General features: G+C 44.6%; 2 protein-coding genes and 1 long non-coding RNA gene across 5 annotated transcripts in view; 1 reads left to right on the plus strand and 2 right to left on the minus strand.

The window, feature by feature from the left end:
• Positions 1-877, minus strand: part of BRAF (B-Raf proto-oncogene, serine/threonine kinase) — an 85,886-nt gene extending 85,009 nt beyond the window's left edge. The window contains exon 1 of one of the 2 annotated variants that reach the window (XM_066998095.1): positions 692-877. In XM_066998095.1, coding sequence (XP_066854196.1) covers positions 692-850 — 159 coding nt within the window. In that variant the 5' untranslated portion in view covers positions 851-877. The remainder of the gene's footprint in view (positions 1-691) is intronic. The other variant, XM_066998088.1, reaches the window with a different exon arrangement.
• Positions 878-1,360: 483 nt separating this feature from the next.
• Positions 1,361-17,344, plus strand: LOC106030998 (uncharacterized). Of its 2 annotated transcripts, XR_010831881.1 has the most exons (4): positions 1,361-2,184; positions 3,620-3,761; positions 16,953-17,109; positions 17,224-17,344. It is a non-coding gene; the product is annotated as an uncharacterized lncRNA (long non-coding RNA). The 2 variants fall into 2 exon arrangements; XR_001204055.3 differs by lacking the exons at positions 16,953-17,109; positions 17,224-17,344 and adding an exon at positions 6,666-7,448 and having other exon boundaries at positions 1,362-2,184.
• Positions 14,736-17,532, minus strand: MRPS33 (mitochondrial ribosomal protein S33). Its single transcript, XM_048057806.2, has 2 exons — positions 17,306-17,532; positions 14,736-15,597 (listed from the first exon to the last, which is right to left on the minus strand). Exons 1-2 carry the CDS (start codon positions 17,518-17,520, stop codon positions 15,492-15,494), a joined length of 321 nt encoding a protein of 106 aa, XP_047913763.1. The 5' UTR covers positions 17,521-17,532; the 3' UTR covers positions 14,736-15,491.
• Between the last annotated feature and the right edge of the window lie 6,817 nt (positions 17,533-24,349).

Raw genomic sequence — 24,349 nt, forward strand, 5'->3', positions numbered from 1 at the left:
GCCCGCTCGCCTCGCGTCCAGGCGGCAGGGTCGGAGCAGGGCCTCCCGAGGGCAGCGAGCAGCCGCTGCCCGGCGGGCTCAGCGCCTCGCAGGGCCGCAGGGCTCCGCTCGCAGAGGGGAGGCCCCGGGCGGAGCGCACGGACCCGCTCAGGAGGGATGAGCCGACCTCGCCTGCCGCAGCCGAGGCGCTGGCCGAGCAGGCAGGGTTCCTGGCACCGGTACTGACCCCTGGAGCGGCCCCGCGCGGCCCCCGCTGCCCACCGCGCCCAGACCCTGCGTCTCCCCCCGCCTCGCCGGGCGCTGCGGCGCCGCTCCCAACTTCAGCTTCCCCCCCCCGGGCAGCGCTGCCCGCCGCGGGGCCGGGCCGCCGGCTCGCCCTCCCCGAGCCCCCACCGCCTCCTCACCCTCCCCGCGCGCAAGGCACGGAGCGGGCTGAAACGCACGGAGCGGCGGCCCCGAGCCGAGCCCCGCTCCCCTCGCACCTCCCCAGGCCGCCGGACACCGAAGAGCCCGGGGCTGGGGGGCACGACGGCGGCCCCGGGGCGCTGTGGCCGAGCACCGGGGCTGGCCCCGCCGCCTGCCCCCCCCCCCCCCGCGGTCCCGGGGCCGCAGGGCGAGCCGAGGCCGCAGCCGAGCTCCCCGCACCTCGCCCCTCTCGGAGGGGCTCCGCGGTGCCTCCCCGCGGCCTCACCTCCTCCGGGATGGCCGGGTCGCCGCCGCCGCCGCCGCCGCCACCACCCGCGGCGTAGCAGGCGGCGAGCGCGGCCGCGGGCGGCTCGGTCTCGGCGTCGCCGTTGAAGAGCGAGGCCCCCTCGGCGCTGCCGCCGCCGCCGCCGCTCAGCGCCGCCATCTTGGCTCGCAGCGCCGCGCCGGGGGGGGCGGGGGCGGCGGCGGGGGCGGGGGCGGGGCGGGCGGGGGGAGCCGCGGCCGCGCCGCCGGGACGGGCCCAGCCGCGACCCGTAGCGGGGGGGGGCGGGGGAGGAGGGGAGGAGGAGGAGAAGGAGGAGGAGGGGGGGGGAGGGGAGGGGGCCGAGCGCGGACCCCGGCCAGCTCCCGGCGGCCCGCGCCACCGGCACGGCGCGGCACGGCACGGCACGGCACGGCACGCCCGGGCCCGTGACGTCACCCAGAGTCGCCGCCGCCGCCGCGCGCGCGCGCCCCGCGCCTGCGCCCGCCCCGGCGTCACCGGGAAACACCCTGACGTCACGGCGCGACCACCCGTCGCCCTGGGAACCCGCGCGGCGGCCGGCCGGGGCCACGCCCACGCCCCCCCTCCCGCGAGGCCACGCCCCGCGCCCCCCGCGCCGCAGCGCCCCCTGGCGGCCGCCCCCTCTTCCCCCCCCCCGGCCCCGCCGCGCTATGGCGGCGGTGGCTGAGGCGGGCGGGAGGGCCCGCGGCGGGGTGCCGGGGGAGCGGCCCTGACGGCCCAGCTGTTGCCTTTGGGTCTGATTCGCGTCTCGGATCGGACCTAAAGCCCCCAGCTGAGGTGCTGGCGGGGCTGGAGCTGGGGACGCGCACAGCCTGGCGCGCTGCGTGGGGCAATAACAATACGGAAGCGTCTGAGAGGCGAGGGGTCCCTCGGCGTGACCGGGGTGTTAGCAGCCCCCGCGTGTGTGTAAGCGTGGTCAGGCGTCACCTCACAAATCACGTTGCTGTGGGCTCGAGGGAGGTTTCTGCGTGCGAAGCTACAGCTGTGGGGGTGCACCCAACTGGGATAAATGTCGCGTTTTCATCTGAAAAAGTTTCGCCTGCTCCAGTTAAAATAATCGACTGCTAACAGCATCTTTGTTTTTCCCACTGACATTCGGGCCTTGACCTGCCACAGCCTGGTGCTTTATTTACATCCGGTGCTTTAAGGGTCTGGCTGCAAGAGCAGCAGAAGCCGAGACCCCTTACTTCTCCCAGGCAGAATCAGGGAATCACAGAATATCCCGAGTTGGCAGGGACCCACGAGGATCATCGAGTCCAACTCCTGGCACCGCACACGTCAACCCAAAAATTCAGACCATGTGCCTAAGTGCACAGTCCTAACGCTTCTGCACATCTCTCCTGTCATCCAGCCAGCTTTGTCTAATCTGGGGGCTTGGAAGCAAATCCCGCTTTCCAAATGAGCGTCCACGCTGCACCCATCTCGTCCGCACGAGAGGACGTGTGGTTTCTTCATAGACAGCCCGGTGAAAAAAGGTGAGCTGCCAGAGCGGGAGCTGCAAGGTGCTGCCATCCTCTGCTAGGAATGGGGGTGCTAGTGCTGGGGGAGCACGGGGGGGCAGCTGCCCCGCTGTGTTCTTGCAGGCATGGCCAGCACGGCCCTGACCCCCCAAAGTGGCAGTGCACGGCTATTTAAAGTGAAAAAACCTGACCTGTGTCTATTCACTGTATGCCACGCCCACCGAAATGCTGCTAACGCGCACAGTGCATCCGCTCGGTCAGGTGTTTTAAGTTGCTTGCTTGCTGAAAACGTTTTTATGAGAAACGCTAAATTGGTAACTATACTTTAATGGGTTGCAAAGAAGAGCTAACACATCAGAACAACAACGATCTCAGAGCATATAAAGGCTGTTGTATCACAACCTGATGTATTTTATAGTAGTCAATTAAAACACTAACTTGAAACATGCAAGTGCAAACATTCTTATCTTTGTTTTGCTTCGGTTGTGAACACTTAACCATACAACCGCTTAGGGTAATAACCCTGATGACAGACTTGAGATTTATATTTCCCCTTTCACACAGGGGCCACTAGTGTGTAAAAGCATTTAGAACTCAGTTCGATAATGGTAGTGGTGCGAACTGGTAAATAAATGCAACATTTATTTACAGTATGGACACAGCAAAAACACTGTGGAGTCTACAATATGAGATCCCATAATATGAGGGAAGAAACTTTGGGCGTGAATTTAGCAGTGGGTCTTTTCCACACAAAGCTACACAGAATTAAACACCTGAACACAAATGGGAAATAACCAAAATAATCTCATTAACATTTAAAGGGATTTTATCTGACAGGTTACACCTTCCTTATATAGAAGTCCAGGATTTCTTATGACAGGTGGCCTGCAGTGCAGTCACCAAAAAGGTTGCACAAATGTAAGAATCAAATGCACAATATTAGCAGCTCGCCAAGTTGAGAGATTTCTCTCTAATAGCCACTTTGCTGAAGAGGATAATTATCAGCAAATCCTGCTATGAGATGAGAATTTGTAATGGTAGTGGAAAATGTGCACAGACTCTGGAAAATAACATACGTGCTGAGGTCAAATTTCCCTGGGACACATTTCCCTGAACTTCTCAGGGAAAGAAGGCAAAGGTAATCTGAAGTGGCTCTCCCCGTACACATCTTGTCGATGTTAATGGCAAAGCTAACAGAGTAATATGTGTCAACCAACAGATTAAGTGCCATCATGTCAAAGAAATTTACACCAAGGGATAATTTAGTCACAATGTACAGAACATACACATAGCCCTTGTTTTATTCCTCAAGCAATTTATCTCCAGGACATAGGTAACAGTAGAATTAGTAGGCTACTATCAATCTGTAACTTACAATATGTTTCCTAGTGCTTTTAATAACCTTGCATCCCTTCATTCCTGAGCTTCTGATTTTATTTTTTTTTTTCAGATTTGTGTTCAGGTAAAACACATTTGCTAAATTTTGTTGTTACATTTGATGTTCCACATGAAGAGCTGCAATTCTAAACCCTAATGACAATTGGTGATCAAAACTAGGAACACAGCAACGAGTTACCATCAAGATACATGAGGTAAGTGGAACATGTTTTATTTTTTAATTTTTAATAAAGAACAGAAAACTATTTTAAAATTAGGTTGTGTAGGAAGGAGGCAGAAATCTGCCACTTATGCTATACTTTCCTTTGTTTGGGGGAACGCACAGCTGATGGTAAATGGAATTTCTTACACTTCTACCTGGTGGAACCTTTGGTCTCTATGCTTATTCCATCACGATGAAAGATAAATTGATTTTGAACTGTGACTTTCTTGGCGATAGGAAATCCTATCTGGTGAAAATTGATACCATCGAAGTCTTTTCATAGACTAGTTTTCATTATCCGGGCAGGTCAAAATCAAACTTAATATAGATCTGAAAGATTGTTTTCTTCTATCAAATGCACGGGCGACTCGGGGCACTGTCTAGTTGATTCCTGCAATGCAGTATAGCCTGTTTGTCTGGTATTGCAGCAAGTAATTTATACTTGCAAATACAAAACCTGCCACCTCCCATCAATCTCGTAGTTATGCATTGACATTTAATCATCTTCAGAATTATTTGATTCAGATGAGAGAAAAAGTTTGCTTGTTAAAAGACACAGACTTTTCAGCTGGCTTGCCCACCAGAACATTTTTCTGATCTAATCAACACCTGAACCTCAAGAGAACAATGTTTCAATGAATCAGTAAAAAAATCAGACAGTTATCTGACAGCAACCTTCTCATTGCGAGCGTTTGAATACATCTTTATCCTTTCCCTCAAAAAGGCATTGGTCTTAATGAGATGCTCCGAAACGAGAATATCCAAAAAGGCTACTAGATGAAACCTAGAATTGGTCTCATTTTTGATTTGCTTTCCATAGAGAACATTATCTCAAAACAAACAAACAAACGGAAAAAAAAAAGCCTTCGTAGTTTACTGGTGTAACAAAAACTTCCAGTTTCTTAACCAAAAAAAAAGCACAGATAATTTGCATATTATGATAATAGAAATAGCTTTCTTAAAGTGCTGTGAAAATTCTACATAAACTCTGGATCTCAACGGTGCCCTTAAAATTTGTACTGATTTTCAAAAAACACTTTTCCTTTTCACCCCCCCAAAAATGTGTTTTTCCCACACATGGTAGCATTTGCGCTCGTCCCACATATGTTTGAAAATGCTGTTAAGTTCTGCACCATGAGAAAATAATGGCAGATATTCTAAAGTGTATTAAAATATACCACTTTTAAATGCTGCAGTATGAAGTGAAAGTGCACAGTTTTATGCATTTCAGGTGAGAGTACTGTTTATAGATCAGATTAAGTCTTAGTCTTAGCAGGAGAAATACAGATGTTGATAGAACACAGACAGTAATGACAACAGTCATGTTTCCTGTAATCTGGGCCAGAAAATATGAAGCAGGTCAAAAATTATGCTGTTGTCCACAGTTCAGTTGTTTTCTGATTACTAGTGAGAGTAATACATACGTTAGAAAGTTACTTTGCTGTCCAGGAACAGCATGTTGAAAACACCTTTTGGGGAAAGAACCCAGATTTTTTTTTTTCACTTTTCTTTAGCACCTATGTAGGCATATTATCCCACTGTTACATTTTAAGATATACTGTACATCTTTTGATATTTCTAGGAATCACTGTCTGATTGCTGCAAGGATAGACAATAGAGAAAACAAGGCTGCTTTTTGTTACTATCCCTGTACAGATCATATGTTTTTTTTTCTCTTCTTTTGGTAGCTTCTTAGAAAATTCTAGTCCAGGTTTACCTCTGTGCGACACTGCTGAACCTCAAACATTCATACCTTCAGTGAGAAATCAGGCTATATTCAGGTGGTGATTTAAGTTGGGCAGCTGAATAATCTCATCGGTATCTTTTTTTTTTTTTTGTTCATGGAGACTTCAAATTCTTTGCTTTTGAACTAAATAAAAGAGCAGAAGTGATGAGTGGAAACTAAGAGAAAAAGGAGGGAGGAAGAAGAAAATATGAATCGTTCTACCATTAAACACAATGCTTATAGCAAACTGCTATAAAATATTTCAGATTTTCTTGTAATGATATTGGACATTTTTACATAGTTTTCATTTGACTCTAGCATAACTTATTTTAGAGTCATTTTTTGTAGAACTGTTGCTTTTCTGTTTCCTTAAATCATAGCCTAGACCTTCAGAAGGTAAAAAGGAAAACATCTTCCCTTGGAGCTGATGGATGGGAGGGTCCAGGGAACAGGACAGGTGCAGGAACTGGGACAAGGGAGTGACTTTGCATATAGGTCGCTGTCATACCCTGCACGTTGTTCAGCATCACAAGGACAAGTATCCTGCTTCCTGCCTTATCTTCGTACCGACTTCAGGGTCCAGAAACGTGTGTGCTGTATCACAGTGCTCTGCCTCTCTCTCTGCTGGCTTCCTGCCCTCGCTTGCATGTGTGCACGAGAAGCTGAGAAAACCGCACATTTTGCTCAACAGCAGCATCAATACTGACAGGTGTGGCTCAAGAGAGAACATGAGCCCTGAAGTCACTATTAGGAGAACAGAAGTAGCAGACAGTGAAAATGGAGAGGGAGGGACGGGACAAATGGTTAGACAGAGAGAGAATGCAGTTGAAATAGTCACTGGAGAGAAGATGCTACTCTCCTAGGAAACAAGAAGCAGATGAAAAGAGGGAAACAAAGGAACGGGGAGCACTGATTTTCCTGCCTGACAGACGTTACTGAACGCAGGACTAAAACTTATGTTCGAGAGAATTAGTCAAGACCCTCCCATTAACTTGGAACATCTCATCATTACTTTAATGTATTCAGCTCATTCAGATATCTGATTTCTGAGTCCTTTGTGTTGGACAGTGATAAGCTGATCGGCTTTAAGTACTAAATAGTTTTAGATGCCTAGCATTATTATTCCAGTGTGAACAATCACATTTCATAACTTCAAACCATCCCATTTAGGCACAAAAGAAGCTAATGTGATTGAGTGAGTTCCAAGAAAGAGAAGAAAGAGAAGGATCCATACCAAGCAAGTTATTTTGCTGTTCAGAAAATGACTGTTCAACCATGTTCCAGTCTTAGGATTTTCCTTCACAATGCCCAGGCTAGCTGAGCATCCCCAGCCCGAATACCTGCTGTAATTTGATTCTCCAGCATTTTACAGGTAAGTTGGTAACTCTACATCCCTTATCAGTTTAGTTAGTACACCCACCTGCTCACAGTTTATTCTTGTGGTGTCTAGCCTCTTCACTGAGCAGAAAAAAGTCCATTAGGGTTGGTATTGGCCTGGAGTAAGGGAACTCTGAGAGTCTGAAAAGGCCGAATCAATCATTTGAATCAAATATAGAAACCACAGCTCTGGTCAACACGTTCTCACAGTCCCCCATCAATCAGTGGGAATTTCTGTGAGAGTGCTGTAGCAGATAGTGGGAATGTGGTTTTTCTAATGAGCTTTGCTAGCTCAGTTTGAAAGGGGAGATTTTTCTGTGGCCACTGTGATTGTTAAAGCAACAGTTCAGATACTGCCCTTACTATTTCTGTGGGAGGCGAGGTGGCATTTCTCTTCCACTTCACCATCTCTTCTTGATGGCTCACTGACCCTCTCTCCACATCTCGTTTTATCATCAGACTTTTCTGGAGTAACAAGCTATTACATAAAAACTTACCAAATCAAGGAGACTCTTCCATCTGTCACAGAGCAAATATAGTGTTTTACTAGAAAAAACAATGCTAACATGAAGTTCGTTATTTCTTTCTATTTTTTTTTTTTAAATAGTGCATTGCTGAACTTTTTTTCCATGTTGTCTCTCCTCGCCTGCCCAATTTTGAGCTACAGATTTAAAAAAGCAGTACAGGCACCCTCAAAGGGAGACTTCCAGGGAAATGCTCACTTTCTTTGACAAGCCCTAAATTTCAGAGGCTGAACATTAAGTGCAGTGGGGGGCAGATCCATGTAACATAAGCAGATTGTTTCTTGTGCTGCAGAATCCCTCTCTCATCCCCGCAGAAACCCAGGGGTACAGGACATGTTTTGTGCCAGAACATGCTACCACAAGATGAGATTTCCTCGAAACATGGCAAGCCCTTTACTAGAAAGGCACAGCCAGTCAAAATTAATGATGTTCTACCATTGCTGTTCCTTGTCCTGGCCTCACGGTTTCATGTTTTTTCAGGGCAATACCCCACATTGCTGGAGTTCTAATTATTGTTCATCAGTGACAGGACAAATTGGATGGCTAGTGCTTTTAAACAAATGCTTATATTGCAATATACATGTATACATCTTATTTAGATATTTAAACATACATTTCTTTTGTGGCAGAGTCAATATCACAGTTAGTAATCCATCCTTGTCTTCTAATTCTCACTACCACCAAAACACTACAAGCCTCACAGACATTTAGGCCCTCCTAAAGAGGGCAAGCTGCCTGCCAAACATGTGGGAATTAGGACAGTCTGAACCACATTGCTGTATTCTCATCATTCCTGTCAGTATGCACTTGACCAAAGGCAAAATTCCTGGTGCAGCATTCAATGACCCCTCTAAGCTTTTGATGCCATGGACGGCTTAAAGCCTGTGGTTATGCTAAAGGCCATTGGACGTGGTTATTACTTTTTAATATGATATGACCTCTCTCTCCAGAAGACACATTTGTTTTGGTGTATGAACACAATTTATGTTACCCCTGTCTGGGGGAATTCTGCAAGACTCCAGCTTAGAGCTTCTTTTTATTTTTAAGTGGTTTGCATGCCTAATCAATACCCTACTCTCTGTCCTCAGAGGGCATTAATATTTATTAACAAACTCAATGATACTATCAAACAATTTGAGTTTGTGAATACGGAGACATCATTGTTGGCTGTATTGGTGTCAGGCAAACAAAGCAGTATTTTGGCAAACATCACAGCATATAAGCAGAACGACTAAGTGCAAAAGCAGAAAAATAAAGAGGCACTGGAGTGCTACCTTCTAGCTTTCAATAGTAACTGTGACGTTTCCTAGCCTAATTAATACTTTGCAGTACATGCTTTTAGTTTTAAAAATGTTTGTGAAGCTTAGAGCTTGCGAACGATGCCTACCTGCACATCAGTTGCACCAAAACAGACACAGGACCGCCAGCCAAGAAATAACACGTACTGCCTCACACACAGCCTGTGCATCAATAGCCTCCCATCCACTCACCCAGGAAACGTTGTCTGTCAGGATGGCGTCTGCACCACCTCAGTCACTGCCTGCTCTTCGGTACAAATGTGCCAGTTCTGACAAGCCAGCCGAATGCTGCTTCAGGTTCGTGTCTTCATACAGATGCTCCTGTGCCTCCAAACTAAAGGTAGTGCTAAGTAACATCCGCCGAAACAGCAGCCGTATCTCCTTTACTTAAATAGAAAGCCAGCATAAACTCCGGTATCTCAGAAATATCTATTTGTGTATGTAAGCCATCCAGTCCCATACTGAATGCATACCCTCACGCTGCCCGGATCGGTCACTGTTTACTGCTTCCCCCCCCCAAATATTCTGAGCAACAGGTTGATGGTGCTTGTCACACACAGCCTCCTTCTCATGCAGTTACAGAAACCAGAAGTGCCGGACGTTACCTATAACAGTTGCTGGTTGCAAATAAGACAGCATCACCCAGGTATCAGTGTAGGACTTGAACTGTACTCGTCCAGACTTGGAGCAGATAAGGTTTTCTTTAAGCCACCTGTGGTTCTCTTCTCTGTGGAATCCAGCACTTGGTACCCAGACAGTCTGATGTGCTTCTGATCAATGCTGAATACCACTGGGAAGCAGCTACTGCACAAGTAGGCATGACAGACGCTTTAAAGAGATGTTGTTTCATCAGTCCTGTTCTGAAGAGACCACTAGCAGTCAAAGGGGACTACGACTCTGTAATGGGATTTACCTAGCAGTTTTTCAGAACTGAGCGTCTCTGATGCTGAATGTTCACACAACTTCTAACGTTAGACGACATCTTTTGGTCTGGAGTCTGGAATAAAATTTTAGTCGTCCACTGCTGAGTTTGGGCCCAAGTAACCTCATTTATTTTCATCCAGGCAAAACTGTAACGAAAATTCAGGAATGCTATACATTTATAATTACGTATTTGCAGTGACACACCATTGCATGTGGCAGTACCATTTTTTTTTTTTTTTTTTTAGACTTTCTGGAGCTCAGGTGTTTTTTTTCCCCTAATACCAATAGAAGAGCTATTTGCTGAAAAAGCCTATAAGGCAAACATCAGCCTTGCGGAAACAACTGAAGGGGAAGAGACCCCCCTGAACTCTATGAAATATTTACAAACCGCTTTAGGAGCCCTGGGATGAAGTAAAGTACTTTCAAGTGTAGGCAGAAAACATAATGGATATAAAAAACCTTTCTTAGCCCTTGGTGAGATTTGTTTTTGTAGACCTAGCTATGATATGAGAAAATGCATGAGGTCATCCAGTCTGCTGCCTCCTCTTCCCAGAGAGAAGTGGTCCCTGTGCTGTGTTTTATAACTCTTCACTCAGGCTAGCTCTGGCTGGCTCTGACTAAGAGAGCCATAACACACCTCCTGGGAGTATTCGCAGTTTTTCTAAATATTTTACCTTGTGGAGTTTTCCCCAGTATTCCACCCAGAACAATTTAATGTGGTACTTATAAAGGTACTTCAGTGTAACGATCATGATCCTGTTGATTTCCTGTCTATTGCCTTAGACAACCCTCAATAATTTCTCAACCAGTATGGTGGTTATAGCCCTCAAATATCTGTCTACCATCATGCTCCTCACCATTTAAGCACACTATAGCTGTGCTTTGCTCTTACTGAGCCTTCACAAGCAAATTTTTTCAGATGCTTTCATGTCTATTCCTTCTTCTATGTACTCAAGACATGTTATTACCCTTGAGGAAAAGGACAAGGAAAAGTGAAGAGAAAGACTACAACATCTGCTTCCATGCTATCCCAGCATTGTAGGCATGGAAAAAGACATTCTAGATACCTCACCCACACACAGCATTTAATTCTTACGCCAGGGTTTATGATAAGGTGTTTTTTTTCCCCCACTTCTGCTTCCTCTTACATCCTTAATAAACCCTTTCTTCTTATTAGAACTCTAGGGTTTCCAATTGTTGGTTGGACAGTTCAGAGTAATGAAGCTGCCTCTGGAAGAGGTTAGATAGGAGGAGTTCCTGCACTCACATCTCAGTGTTGAGAGTACAGAAAGCATCCTTGAAGGGTTTTGTTTCCACGATCTACTCCCAAGGGACTGCACAAGAGTCACTATCGAACAGCTATGCAGGAGAACTGAGTTTGAAGGAACTAATCTGGCATCCCTGTAGTGCTCGTTTTCCTTGCATATTATCCTTCGTGCTTTAAGAAATAAATAAAAAAGCCTTTCCCCATCAAAGCAGTCTTTAAGAGTCATGAAGCTTTTCTAAAACATATAGACTGATGATTGTTGTTTTTTCATTTTGTTTTAAAAATGATGCTAAAATGGCCTTTGAACTCTAAATGGTAGAGGATTATGTACACACATACTTTAAAAATTAAAAAAATACAATTTAATAATAAAACAGATTTCTTATTACATACGTATTTTTACTGTGTGAACACAGTAGCTTGCCACAGCTTATTTCAAGTGTTAATGTCATCAACTGTCTCATGAAAGCAGCTCTCTGAAATAAAGCTCTGAAATGCACAGAGGTGCAAGTCCTCCTACAGCCAAACTCAGCTGCTCTTCACATGAGGTTCTCCTGGGGGTAAACTACCATCCTAAAAGTAGCTTACTATCATGACACATTGACTAAGTGATTGTTATTCTAATTTTACTGAAGGAAATGCAGACAAGATGAAACATTTGCCAAAAACCATAGCACAACTCAGTAACAGGTGCGTTTCACACACTGCTGTGAACTCAGTGCATTGGTTTATTAAGCAGAATAAACTTTGCATCAGGAGAAACTTTTTTCAAGTTAAATACTTCCCTGAGCAGAGCACATAAACCTGTATCATAGCACACTAGTAAATTAAGCAGCAAACTACACTGCTTTTCTTCCTTCCACCGTTACAAAACACGGCCTTATGCAAGTTGGCTTCTGTCTGTCTGCAAGACTTCCTTCCAGTAATACGGTCTAGCACTAGCTGCACTCCCTGTAGGATACGTGGCAACTGGGTCAGCCTGTTCACAAAATAAGTTGTGATTATCAGGGTAGTTCTCAGCAGTTACAACTATATTATACCAGAATATAATTAAATACAGACATATTAGCACTATAAAATAAGGAAGTACAAAACCAACTGTCATGGTCAGTAATTCCTTCAGCGTTTCCCTGCATGACGCAAAGAGGAGTACACGTTAGGAGTTGGGGACCTTATTTTCTAATGCCAATACCTGCTTAAACTCAGGAGTGCTATTCCTGTCGCAATCCAAATGCAGCCAGGGCACCTAGGCTGGTCTGCGGGATACAGCACGCAACACAGGCTTCACTTACACTGCAGTTGACTTCACATTACATTTCCTCTGCCTGCTTTTGCTCACCTTTAATAGAGGGCAGCAGCAGCAGCACTTAATTAACCTGTTCAGGATTCAGAAGAGGTTAGGGGGTTGACTCTCAGTTACTCCCTCAGAGATCACTTAACTGGATTTATTCCGATCAAGAATTAAAACATCCACCTAAACATACGTCAGTCAGCTCATAACCACAGGAAAAAAAGATTTTTCTAACGAAACACAGCAGTTTGAATGGTGAAAAGAATCATTATAAAGGGAAAGGAAAAACTAAGATGGAGCTTTATTATTTGTGCATAAAATGGATATGACACTATACTGGTAGCTGTAAAAAGTTGCATTTTCTTCCTTACTCCTCCAAATACAGTTGAAACTCTACTCCCCTTTCTAAATACATACACTGTGTTAATACTTGGCATAACGTTTGAAGACTGAATTCTTATTTGTGAAGGTCCTGATACTCACAAAATTAACTCTTCTTCAGGGCAACATCAATCACTAAATGATAGAGCATCTGTTAGAAGCTAAGCAGCAGAGTGCCTGTTTCTATCCCTCCTGGAGTGGAGGGAGCTGTATTTTCTGGAACAGAAGAGTTACGCTCCCAGCAAGCAATGGATTATCTTAATATTGTGATAAACTCCAAAAAAATGCTGAAACATCATTATTTTAAGGCAGTCTCAGAGGAAGGGAAACAACCATTTTTGAAAACGTAGTTCTAGAGAATTAATACCCCAGAAGAAAAAACTTGAACAATTAGGCAGGGGAGCTATTTTTGTACTCATACTTTTTTTTTTAAAGTTATGGTTTCTTTAAAATAACTTCATTCCACCCACTTTGCTCTTGTTAACACTGCAAAGTCATTGTCCACATTTGTTTCACAGCTACTACTCCGAGTTTCTTTCTCTTCTTGGATACGCTGCTGTCAGTGTCTTCCCAAAATACGTTCCCAGTGTGATGCTTTGATTCTAAGAGTGTGTTTGCTCTGTCGGGTTGCAGAGGGGACCTATAATCTATAATATAGATGACCAGCCAAAGAAGCCTTTCACTTTGGTGTGCATGACAAGACCTTCTCCCAGTCCATAAAGAGCCAGGTGACTTGAGTGGACAAGGAACAGATCTGATCCCCATGCTTAACTAACATTACACTGCCGAGCCCACACCTGCATCTAGCACGGTGGCACATGAAGACACAGAACGCCTGTAGCATCCACTGCTCTCCCTGTAGATGCTCAGTCCTTAAGCAGGCTAAATGTGGATTCAGAAGGATAAGCGTGGCTCATCTATCAGGCTGTGTCAGTATTTTATAAACCATTATGCATACCCACATGCACAGGTCTCCCTGCACCCTCAGAGTTTAAGGTTGTATATACTCGCTGTAGCAAGACTATAAACCATTTTTTGATGCATTTGCTCTTCCTCTTGCACACCGATACTATTAAAGCTTTAAGTGTTTCACATGAACACTTTACTACAGGTACCAGCAGTCCATGGCTGCTGCAAGAATTCAGCTGTGGAGCCTGAGAACTAGTCCCTCTAACCAAACAAACCAACAGAGCAGCTCCACCCACTCACAGCCACAGCAAGAAACAAAGCATCATGAAGCAACCATACTTTCTCCTCAGGAGATTCCCTCTCCCACCTAACACCTCCCTTCATGATGTGCTCTCCTTCCTGAACAGGAATTGCGGGCAACCAGACCGCTTCCCCTCAGCTGCATGCCTGCGAGCTGGGAACAAAGCACTTCTCCAAGGGCCCATCACAGGCTCTGCCGGCTTCAGTACCAGGTAAATCACAAGGCACCACATGTACAACATTAGAATGCCACAGGCACATTAGAGCTGAGCAAAAGGAGTAAGTTATTAATTTAGAGTAAGACAAATTTGCCACTACAGTACATATATTTGTATCTTACTCATTTCTGTAGCGTTTTGTTGATTGTAGTAAGAACCCAGGCTCTTCACCCACACCACAGCCTTCAAGAGCTTAGAAAACCAGCTAACACTTCAGTACGGGTACTGAACAAGAGCTACACAGCTCACCAAAACCACCTCTAGCACAACTGGCACTACGTGGATTAATAACCTTGGTGAAGTAAAAGTGTCGAGCTGGTACAAATTTATGTAGATTCATCAGTTTCAATGATCAGGCAGATCCCTCTAAAATACACTTAAATTTCAACAAGCTTGCTTTAAAAATGTCCCCAGGTCAGTAGCTACCTACTTTAGAATGCCTCTGTATGCAAAATCAAGCACACCCCAAGCTAATTGTGCAAACGCTTTCTGCTCCAATCACTCAACACTTTGAATCGCTCCCCTTTAATACCTCAAGGCTGTTTCTCTAAGTTTATGTGGCCTGGAAATTAAATATACAGTTTCAAGGCACACCCAGGCAAGAGGCACACATGGCCAGGCAGAGCAGCTCGCTTACATTCTATACTTTGTTCCCTGACAGGCACCGACAGCTAAAAATGGTAATTTATGTAAGCATTAATATTAGTGACAAAGGAGCCTAGCTATAAAAAAAACACTTACTGCATACCCATAAAATTGTTTTGTACTTTATAAAGTACTTCACCTCAGTCCTCTGGGCAAACTCCATTCAAAATCCTCTTATTACAGTACGCTTAAATATTGTATTTTAATTAGTAGGGGGTCTTGAAAGCAGTTTGAACCCTCGTTTCTCAGCCTCTTCTGTAGCAGTCTCTAAATATTCAGGGTATTCATGAGAGTGCAGTGGTCAAGCAATGGAACATAAATAATTATCCAGTGTAAAACACAACCATAGATTTAACAGCAATTTCAGAAAAATTATCAACAGTTATTTACCTGGAGCAAAACTCATCATTATAGGCAAGGTGACAAGCAGCAGTAGGACTAGGAAATATTTTTTGTGGCCACATGCAAAACTGCATCAATATTAATGCAAGAAAGTAAAATGGACAATAAAGAAAATAAACAATTTTCCAAATCCAGAAAAGCTGGAACAGGGCTGCGGATGTATGCAAGAACCAAGAGCCTTTTTTTTTTTTTAAACTATTGTTGTTAACTGCTTGGGTTGGAGAGTGCTCTCATGACAAACTCATGTGCTAAAATATACAGAATATTTCAACTACAGAAATTAAGAAATAAAACCACAAAGACCGAAGTGCACTTGCAAGGTAGATTCCAGTATTTCACAGTATGTTTCCTGTGCCCCAAACACAGCTTGCATGCCAAGCCCTCTCCACCCTGGGAACAGAAAGCATTACAGCTGTTCTACAGCACTTCCAGAGTAGTCCATTGTATTATCGAAGTGGCACTATTTCTTCTTGAGAGCTCTCTTTCCTTCTCCCTTCTTTGGTTTTTCCTTCCCACGGAGCTTTTTCAACCGCCTCATCTCCTCTTTAAAGTCTTGATGCTCATCCCTAAACAGGGGAGAAAAAGCGAAAAAGAAGTTTGGTCTATTGCTGGGAATATCTAGATCTAGATGGGAAAGGCCCTCAGCACTATATGGTAACAAAAGAAAACAACCTTCTTAAACAGCAAAGCCCATGCTGAAACTCACTGCAACGTATTTAGTGCTACCGCTAGCAATAATTTTTGTGATTTGCTCTGGTACTTTCAGAACTAACAAGGTTGCCCTTTTCAGCAAGAAGTCTGCGTGTGTGTGTGTAATTCTTACATTGTATTTATTGATATTGCTCATCTAAACACAACGGAAAACAAACAAAAAAAATCGTCGAGAATGAGAATTTCTCCCTTGGCACCTAACTCAGCAGTAGCAATAGCACATTGCTTTCCTATGCTACACAGAAAGTTCAGGTCATTAGCTTCTAAGAAGAGAGGGGCATGCTGAGCAGTAATTAGTACATGACACTGCTCTCAGGTGACTCCAGCAATGAGTTATGAAGAAAGCTACTGTAGAGTCTTAACACAGGAATAAAACAGGAAAGAGGAGGAAAGGGCTGGCAGAGATAATTAATCCTCAATTATGTTCTAATAAATTCTATTTTATCTGTCCCCCTATTTTTCAGTGCAAAGGTATTTTTCAAAAGTCACAACTGCATCCAAAGTGGCTTAAGATCGCTGTACCGCTATTTTTAAATGCAAATTTTCTTAAAACAAAACAAAAAAACAAAAAAAAAAACACCAAAAAACAACACAAAAGGCTTGCAAGTTATTATCAGACCCTTTTAGCCTACATCCCTTCGTTATGTATTTTGAAGCAGCAAACCTAATTCTCTACAAGCTCTCTGTACATACAGCATCTAGAGAAGGAACCTTGAGATCAAGAAGAGAAGGCAAAAGAACATTATCACGTCATTGAGGCTTTCTGTGTCAAAACACAGCTATTTTGGAAAGACTTCACATGTCCACCTAAACCAAGAGTATTCTGGATGCAGTCCTTGATGACCAGAATTGCAACGCTAGCAATAGAAATTAATCTGTCTTGACTTTACAGGGTTAGCAACTTTGCTTTTATGGGATTTCTACAGTGCTACTTGACTGAAGCCAGAGGATTGCATCTGACACCTGCTCGTGTTCTTTAGAAGTGCATTTTTTTTTCATTTAGAAATTACACAACTGGTTGAAGCTGAAATTAATAAGGCTACTTAAGCCATATTTTAATTTAATTTGCTTTAGTTTATTTTTAAGGATAAAAAGCCCCTCTGGCCTAACACACTTCTCTTCTGAATTTCACATTTTAAATGAGTCATTAATATAGCGTGACACAGAAATTGCACTGAGACAGCGTTAAGACAATGTCACCTTTTTGCAGCACATCGGTTTGGTGTACCCTCAACTACAGACCTATCTCTGTGAAAAAGCTGCCGTCCCTTTCGCACAAGGTCAGAGTAAGAACTATTTCTAAATAACCAGTTGCTGAGAACTACATCTGAACTATTTCTCACAGAAAGCTGTAATCATTCAGACAGGTAAAGTTACTTAGCAGTCATTTGTTTTACTCTTCTTGTCTTCAGTGCAACAATCGAGCACCTACTTCCATATGCACCGTTTTCTAAACTGAACCTTTTTCTCTTCTTTTCCAGAAAGAAAAAAACTGTAACAAAGCTCGCAGCCACCCCTTTCCCACCTCCAGTCCTGCTCCCATCCCATAAGCTGAGAGATTACCTGTAGAGACCAAAGTAGCGGAGTTTCTTCATGAGGGCATAGTAGGTGTTGTGAGGAGGATACCAGCTGTAGACCTCCTTCCTTTTGGCTAAAGGCTGCTCACTGAATAACTTCACTACTTTCATGGATTTTGCGTCAGTTGGCCTGACAACTTCTCCAAATATCTGAGCACTCAGACGGGCCATTCGAAGGGCGTAATTGGAAACGCTGGACATTTCCGGACAACGAGGGGGCACACATAGGCAGGTGGACCTTCCTGCAAAGGGAAAGACCCACATCTCTAAGATGATTGAGTACTGCAGGCTATCCCATAATTAAGGCAATCAAAACAACTCATCGTACACTGATCACATTTGAAGTCATTTCATTCCTTCTGTGAAATCTATCTAATATTTAACACACAATCCTGCATATAAAGCATATGTCTACACTAATTCAGGTAGAATTAGCAGCCTAACTAGAACACTACAGAAATCAGTACAGACTACAAAAGTACCTACACTGAAACACATTTTTCCATGGCTAGTTTATTAGCAATTTTCACTTGGCTTGCTTAAGTCTGCCTTTAAACTCCAGTCACAGGAACAATTACAGAGTGAACTCTGCCAAAAATGCTGCCCCGCTGTGATACCTCTGACTTCTACACAAGCATAAGACACCACAAAAATATACTGAGGAAGCAACCTGGAAATTTTGCTCTTAAGTATTTCTCACCCAACTTAAAGCACTGCATGAACTTTGTTAGAGCCAACTAGCCAAAATGACCTATTAACTGTATAGAGAAATAAATCATGTTTCCCTATGTGAATCATGCCTATCTCTCCCATCTCAATTCCCTTCTCTAAATTACCTCCACCAGCTTTTTCCTCCATTCTCTTTGCAAATCTCCTCGTACCTATTCTTTTCAAGAAAGGAATCACTTCCCCATACCAGATTCTTCTTCCAAGAAAGTCCCAAACCAGCAGCCTCCCATTCTCTTTCAGCTGCCTCCCACCTAAAGACACCTCCACAACAGAAATGCTCTGAGGGCACAACAGCCACTGTTACTAGACCACAAGAGACAACATCCAGTCACTTAAAGGGGTGCGAAGAAGGGTTTTCTCAGCTAGATAGCTCCCCTGTGAAAGGTGATGTAAGGCACAAAGTGTAATCTCTTTCTGCAAGAGATTCTTGCACGGAGTTTCAGAAACATCCATCTTATGGATGTAATGGACGGGAATAAGACTCCCATGATCCTGCATTTGAAGCTGTACGTTGTCTGTACTGTGTCTGTGAATAAATGATGGCTCAAGTCTCCAGAGAAATAAAGCAGCATTCATTCATCTGCAGTACGTTTCCTTTAGAGTTTAAAATTCTTGTTTTAAGAAGTATTGCACAGCTGATTCCAGAAGATGAGCATAAAAAAATGAACGAGCGCAGAGCAGAGACAAGAGCAATCAGCAGGCCAGGGCCTAGTCAATTTTAGTAGGGTAACAGCGATCTGTTGTTTAATAACACGGATCTGAAGTATTCATAACCTCGCTTCTACCCTCCGGAGGACTGACGTACAGCTGTCTGCTTTGATTTACTCCTGTTAGCACAGCACCACAGAAGAAGCAAGAGGAAAATCAAGCATGAAAATAACACAAGTATTCCGAGTCAGAGAGATTAATGGAAAGAGCAACAACAGGCAAGGCAAAGCGTCAGAGGCTTCAAATGAAGGCAACAGGCCTGCTGTGAGAGAAGATGGAAGCTCTCAAGTGATGGCAGGGCGGCACTTCAGCCTCAGCATCTATCACGTAAAGTAATGATCACTAGGGCTTGCTAAATCATCTATTTCAACACTGCCAGCCCTAACTCCTACTGGCAGATACAGCAGCAAGTTGTCCCAAAACCTCTTCATCATATCAGCATCTTGAAAGTACACCAGATCTAAGCCAAACACAACGCTTGCTTCATCTCCTCCAACTGCAGCCTAAAGCTGAAAATACCTGTAGCTCCTAAACGACGCAGGGCAGTGGTTTGTGGGACCTGCTTACCCCTTCAGAATCTGTAAAGGAACCAAACAACCTCACCCACGGTTGGAGACCCCAGCTAACCCTTGCCAGCCTAAGGACACCTGAGAGATCAGAAAGGTGAACGCTAACCCCCAGGTGGCAAAGCTACCCAAGCCCAGACCAGTTTTGGGGTGCCCTCGGAGGCTCTGTGCTCGCCACCCGCAGCTTTCCAGGAGCACACACCCGCTAGCACCGTGCACACCCCAACCAAAACCACCCCCCCCCCCCCCCCCCCCCACGCCCTGCTCGCTCCCCACAGCCTCGTGTTCTCCCCCGTTCGCCCTTCCCAGCCCTCCGCCCGGCCCGGCCCGTCTCCCCGTGGCTCAGCGCACGCCAGAGCCGTGCCCCCCTCCCACCACCTCCAAGGCCCCGGAGCTCGCCCCGGCCGCCGCAGCCGAGCCCAGCGCCCCCCCCCCCTCAGGGCACCCGGGGCTCCGCCCGCCCCCGGCCCCCATCCCCTGCACCCCGGCCCCGAGCTGACCCGCCACGGCGCTCCGCAGGGCGCATGCGCTGCGGCTGCCTCGGCACGGCGCCTGCGCGGGGGGGGAGGGCCGCTGTGGCGGCTGCGCCGTGCGGTGGTTGGGTTATAAACGTGACGGGGGGTGGTGCCGGCCGGTCCGCGGGGGGGCGGGAGTGCTGACGGGCGTGCGGCGCGGCCTTAGTGCCTCCTCGGTTCCGTTTTAGGGCGCCTTCTCGGTTCTTGCCCGGCTGGTCAGCCTCCTGACCTCCACACCCGCACAGCTCTCTTGCCGTTGTTGAGCGTGGTGTCATTTCTGTAATCTCCTTCGTGTTCCAGGATTTATTAAATTTCGGCATTCCTGTGATTGCCTCAGCCAGCTCTGCGAGGATTGTTACACGGAAAACCTCGTAGAATTGCAGAATCATTGAGGTTGGAAAAGACCTCCAAGACCATCTGGTCCAACCGCCCCCCTACCACCAGTGTCACCCAGTAACCATGTCCCCAAGCACCATGTCCAACCTTTTATTGAACGCCCCCAGGAACAAGTGCTTATTCTAGTAGATGTTTACCATCTTCCATCAGTTAGTAATGGACTGAAAAGTGCATCATTCCTACTAGATAACCAAGTACTTCCTCTTTCATCTTTCTAAATACAGAAGTTTTTATCACCTGCCCATTATGTACCATTTTACCATCTCTAGGCATACATCAGTCATTACTGCTGGGATGTTTTCTATCCTCACTATACTTGCACTCTACTTAAACTCACCACTTACTATTTTTTTAAAACCTCATAACACTTTTCCCTATATTTTTGCTTTTCTGCATTGCTGTATCCTATGTTTTTAACTTCTGAGTGTTTCCTTCACCTTGCTGCTGAGCCAGGATTGCCCTCCAGCCAAAATTGTCCCTTTTTGTTAATTATGCAGTCACAGCTTGTGGACTGTGGAGTAAAATCATAAGAATTCTCATTTAAATTTCTATCTGCATTTCTGAGCCATTTTTCTCATCACTTCTGTCAACTTGATGGAGACAGTCTTTCTAAAGCATCTGTATATGTGCCTGAGAACATTTTATTGCTAAGGACTATCCCTTTTCTCTTATTATGATCACGTCATGATTATTGGCTCGTAAGCAAGTACCATTTTCTTGTCCCATGATTAAATTGGTTTAATGTTATGAATTCAAAAATATTTATTCTGTATACACTGCAATAACTTCTGTCATAGAAAATAACTCTAGAAACTCTAATGAGATGCTGCTGCTGCCTATTTGGGGCTTTTCTCAGACAGGTCCGAAGTGAGCACACGTTTTGTATGTTAGCAGAATAAGAAGTCTGATTCTCTGTAGTCATCCCCACACCACTACACCCCTCTTCTGTAGGGTGGATTGGGACAAGTTACTGTCTCTGCAGCTCTAAAACAATGATGGTGGTTTCATGTGTAATGTTACCTTCTCACATCTTCAAATTGCTTTATTTTTCTTAAAAGAATCATGGCAAAATATTTTAATATTGCAATTTACTGAATTATCCTCTCTCAGTAATATCAGTCTGATCTCATTTCTCCTCGTCAGTGAAAATATCCAGTTCATCTTGCATGCTACCCAAACTCAAGGAGCGGGCATATAGACAATTAAAAAACATCTTCCTGTTTCCTTCAAAGTATTGATTTACCTAAACACAGATCCATTATCATGGTTCTGGTTCCCTTTCTGTTTTCCTGCACCATTATCACCCTGGTGTCTGATTGTCTAAAGTTCTTCTGCTGAGCTTCAATTCAGAGAGATTTAAAGGATTCATCTAAGGTGAGAATGATGTCTGTCCACAATAGGGCAGCAGACAAACTGGCTTTCTATTCCTAGTTACCCATCACAGCCCTGGATTGCTAGAAAGCAGTTACAAAGATTATCTCCTTAGAGATCCAGTGTTGTTGTACCACTGCACATGTGAGGTGCTCCAGCATGGTTTTTTTTAGTGCCATGGAAGCACATTTTTATGTACAGGTCTGCATTAGTTCATTTATTCTGCTTTTTTCCTTTAAAATCAGTTGTTCCTCTAGTCAGCAATGCAAAAACATGCAAATATTATTAAATCTTATGTTTAAATAAAAATGTTCAGTCACAGGGATGTATGTTCTTTATGACATCAGTGTTAATACCGGGGTTACGAGGAGGACTGAATGCAGAGCACCCAGCCAGGAGTAGCGTGCTAGCCGGGAGGGCAGCATACGTATACTTGGGAAGGCATATCAAGCTCACAGCAGTCAGCAAAGTCACAACTCAACACGTCTGCAAATTTACAGGGGTGGATCATGGTCTGGTTTGCAACCTACATAGCCAAATATGTGCTTGGGCACCTGATCTGAGACATTTATGTTGCACTCCTTCAACCCTGTGCAGCTGATCCACCATCATGCTAGAGGAGACCAATGAGGTGGTCATGGAAATGGGGCGTGCAAGAGCTAGACATCCATTTCCTGAAGCTGGTGTTGTACAGGCTGCTGCACAGAGCCACCTGGCTAATCAGACTAGGGTAAGGTTACCTATGTAGCACTGGAAATGTGTCCGGAGTCTTTTGGACACATAGAATGAACATAGTCACTCTGAGGTTTTCACAGTCCAAATTAGACTTGACACGGTAAGGGATGGTAGTAACAGGGAATGGAAGGAAGCATCAGAGGCTGCCAACAGGAAAGGCCTTGTGATAAGCTGAATCTTATGGACGTGTTGTTAGAGCCTCCTGAGGTTTTTGTTGTAAATAGAGCAGTGTTTGGACTTGTCAGCAATTATTTAGAAGCAAATCAGTGGCAGACAGGTGAGCAAAAAAATTGAAACCCTAGAAAGGAGTTAAAAGAGAGTGAGTTGACATGGGACTCAGAGACAAAATGGGCACTGCGTGCATGGGGACTGTTGTGAAGGAAAGAAATCAAGGGAGGGAAGAGATGTATGGAGCACAGCAGAGCTGTGAAAAGAAGGAAGAGGCCTCATGGTAAGCACCGAGAAAACCTCTTTACAAACAGGTGAGAATAGTTTGGTCTGGAATTATTTTATTTGATCAATAATTATCTGGAACTACTTATCTGGTTAATTCCTCCTGTGTATATATTTTAATTAGAATTGAACATTCAAGAGCCTTAAGGTAGGATTTTGACAAAATGCAACATGAGCCAGTGTGAGTTTGTCCTGAGAAGGAAGAAAAGATGAGGATAGCAGTTTGCCCATTGGCACTTGTTTATTGACACTTTCAAGGAGAGTCTGAACTTGCTTCATTTGATCTTGGAAATGAGACGTCGGAGTGGTTCCTGTAAGGCACAGTAATGAACTTCTCTCCGAAATCTTGTGCTTGAAACTAACATCTCATGCTGTAAGACAATCTCTAACATCATCTTGTTATAAATATTGATACGAGGGAGCAAAACAGTCTTCATCTGAGTCAAGCAGAAGGACCCTTTGAGCATTTGGTAAAACTGCATTGACTACATATGTGTTTATTCATTTTTTATGTGTTCATGATTAATTTGTGAACTTCAATTGTATTTTGTTGCACAGCGATTCACGCTGAGCCACAGAGATGTCTAACAGTGCAAATCCCTCTGAAAAGAATGTGTTGTATGAAGAGGCTGACAGACTTTGGGTGGGCATTTGAAGGGTATTTTGACTTTAAAGGAGATCATCAAACTAGTGCTTCAGAGAGAAATCTGCAAAGATGCAGCTCTTAAATGCTGCCACTCCATCTATCTAACACTGGAAACACTTGGGAAGGAGATGCAGTGTAAAAGAAAAATAGAAATTATTTTTCAAAGCCAGTTTGCATCTCGAGCTTATTGCTTCCCCAGGCAGCCGGGCTGTTGTGGCAGCCTTCTTGCCTCCTGGGGAAAGACAGCAAGTGCTCTTCTCCTCTGCCTTTTGCGATGCCTTCGGACTGATGCCTGAAGTGGTGTTAACAGTTCTCCAGAGGAGCCGCAGCACGTCCATTTTAATGGAAGATGAGCTCTCAGCATAGCAGGGGGTGCAGGAAGCTGAACAGGCAAGCGAGGGGTGGATGCTGCAGATCTCCACACATCTACATATTTGTCATTTAGACTGACTAATTTGTAGTTCAACAGTACGTCAGAATAAATGATCGGTGATAGATGTAAATGAAGTATTTAAGACTGAAGAGAAGTTTTTCTTTGCTGTTGTATCTAGGGACTGGGAATGAGAATTGCTCAATCTTGCTTTAGTCGTAACTCCATTACTAACTCACTGGATGACCTTAAGCAAGTTAATTAACCTATCTGCCATTTTATTCCTCTGTAAACTGGGGATAATAATGTCTGCTTCAGAAATGGCTTGTGAAGAATAATTGATTCTTAGAAAATGCTTCACCTTCCCCTAGTGGAAAACATACTACACAAGTAAAGTATTATAGTTACTTTACTAACAACAGACATCATATGCAAGAAAAATATTAAAGGCAACAGTAACAAAGGCACATCTTCTTGGCTGGAACAAAGTATTCAAGGGGGGAGGAAAAGAAGGGAAAAAATTAAAATGATGGAGTCAGCT

Source organism: Anser cygnoides, chromosome 1 (assembly GCF_040182565.1).
Source record: "Anser cygnoides isolate HZ-2024a breed goose chromosome 1, Taihu_goose_T2T_genome, whole genome shotgun sequence".
NCBI classification, from domain to species: Eukaryota; Metazoa; Chordata; class Aves; order Anseriformes; family Anatidae; genus Anser; species Anser cygnoides.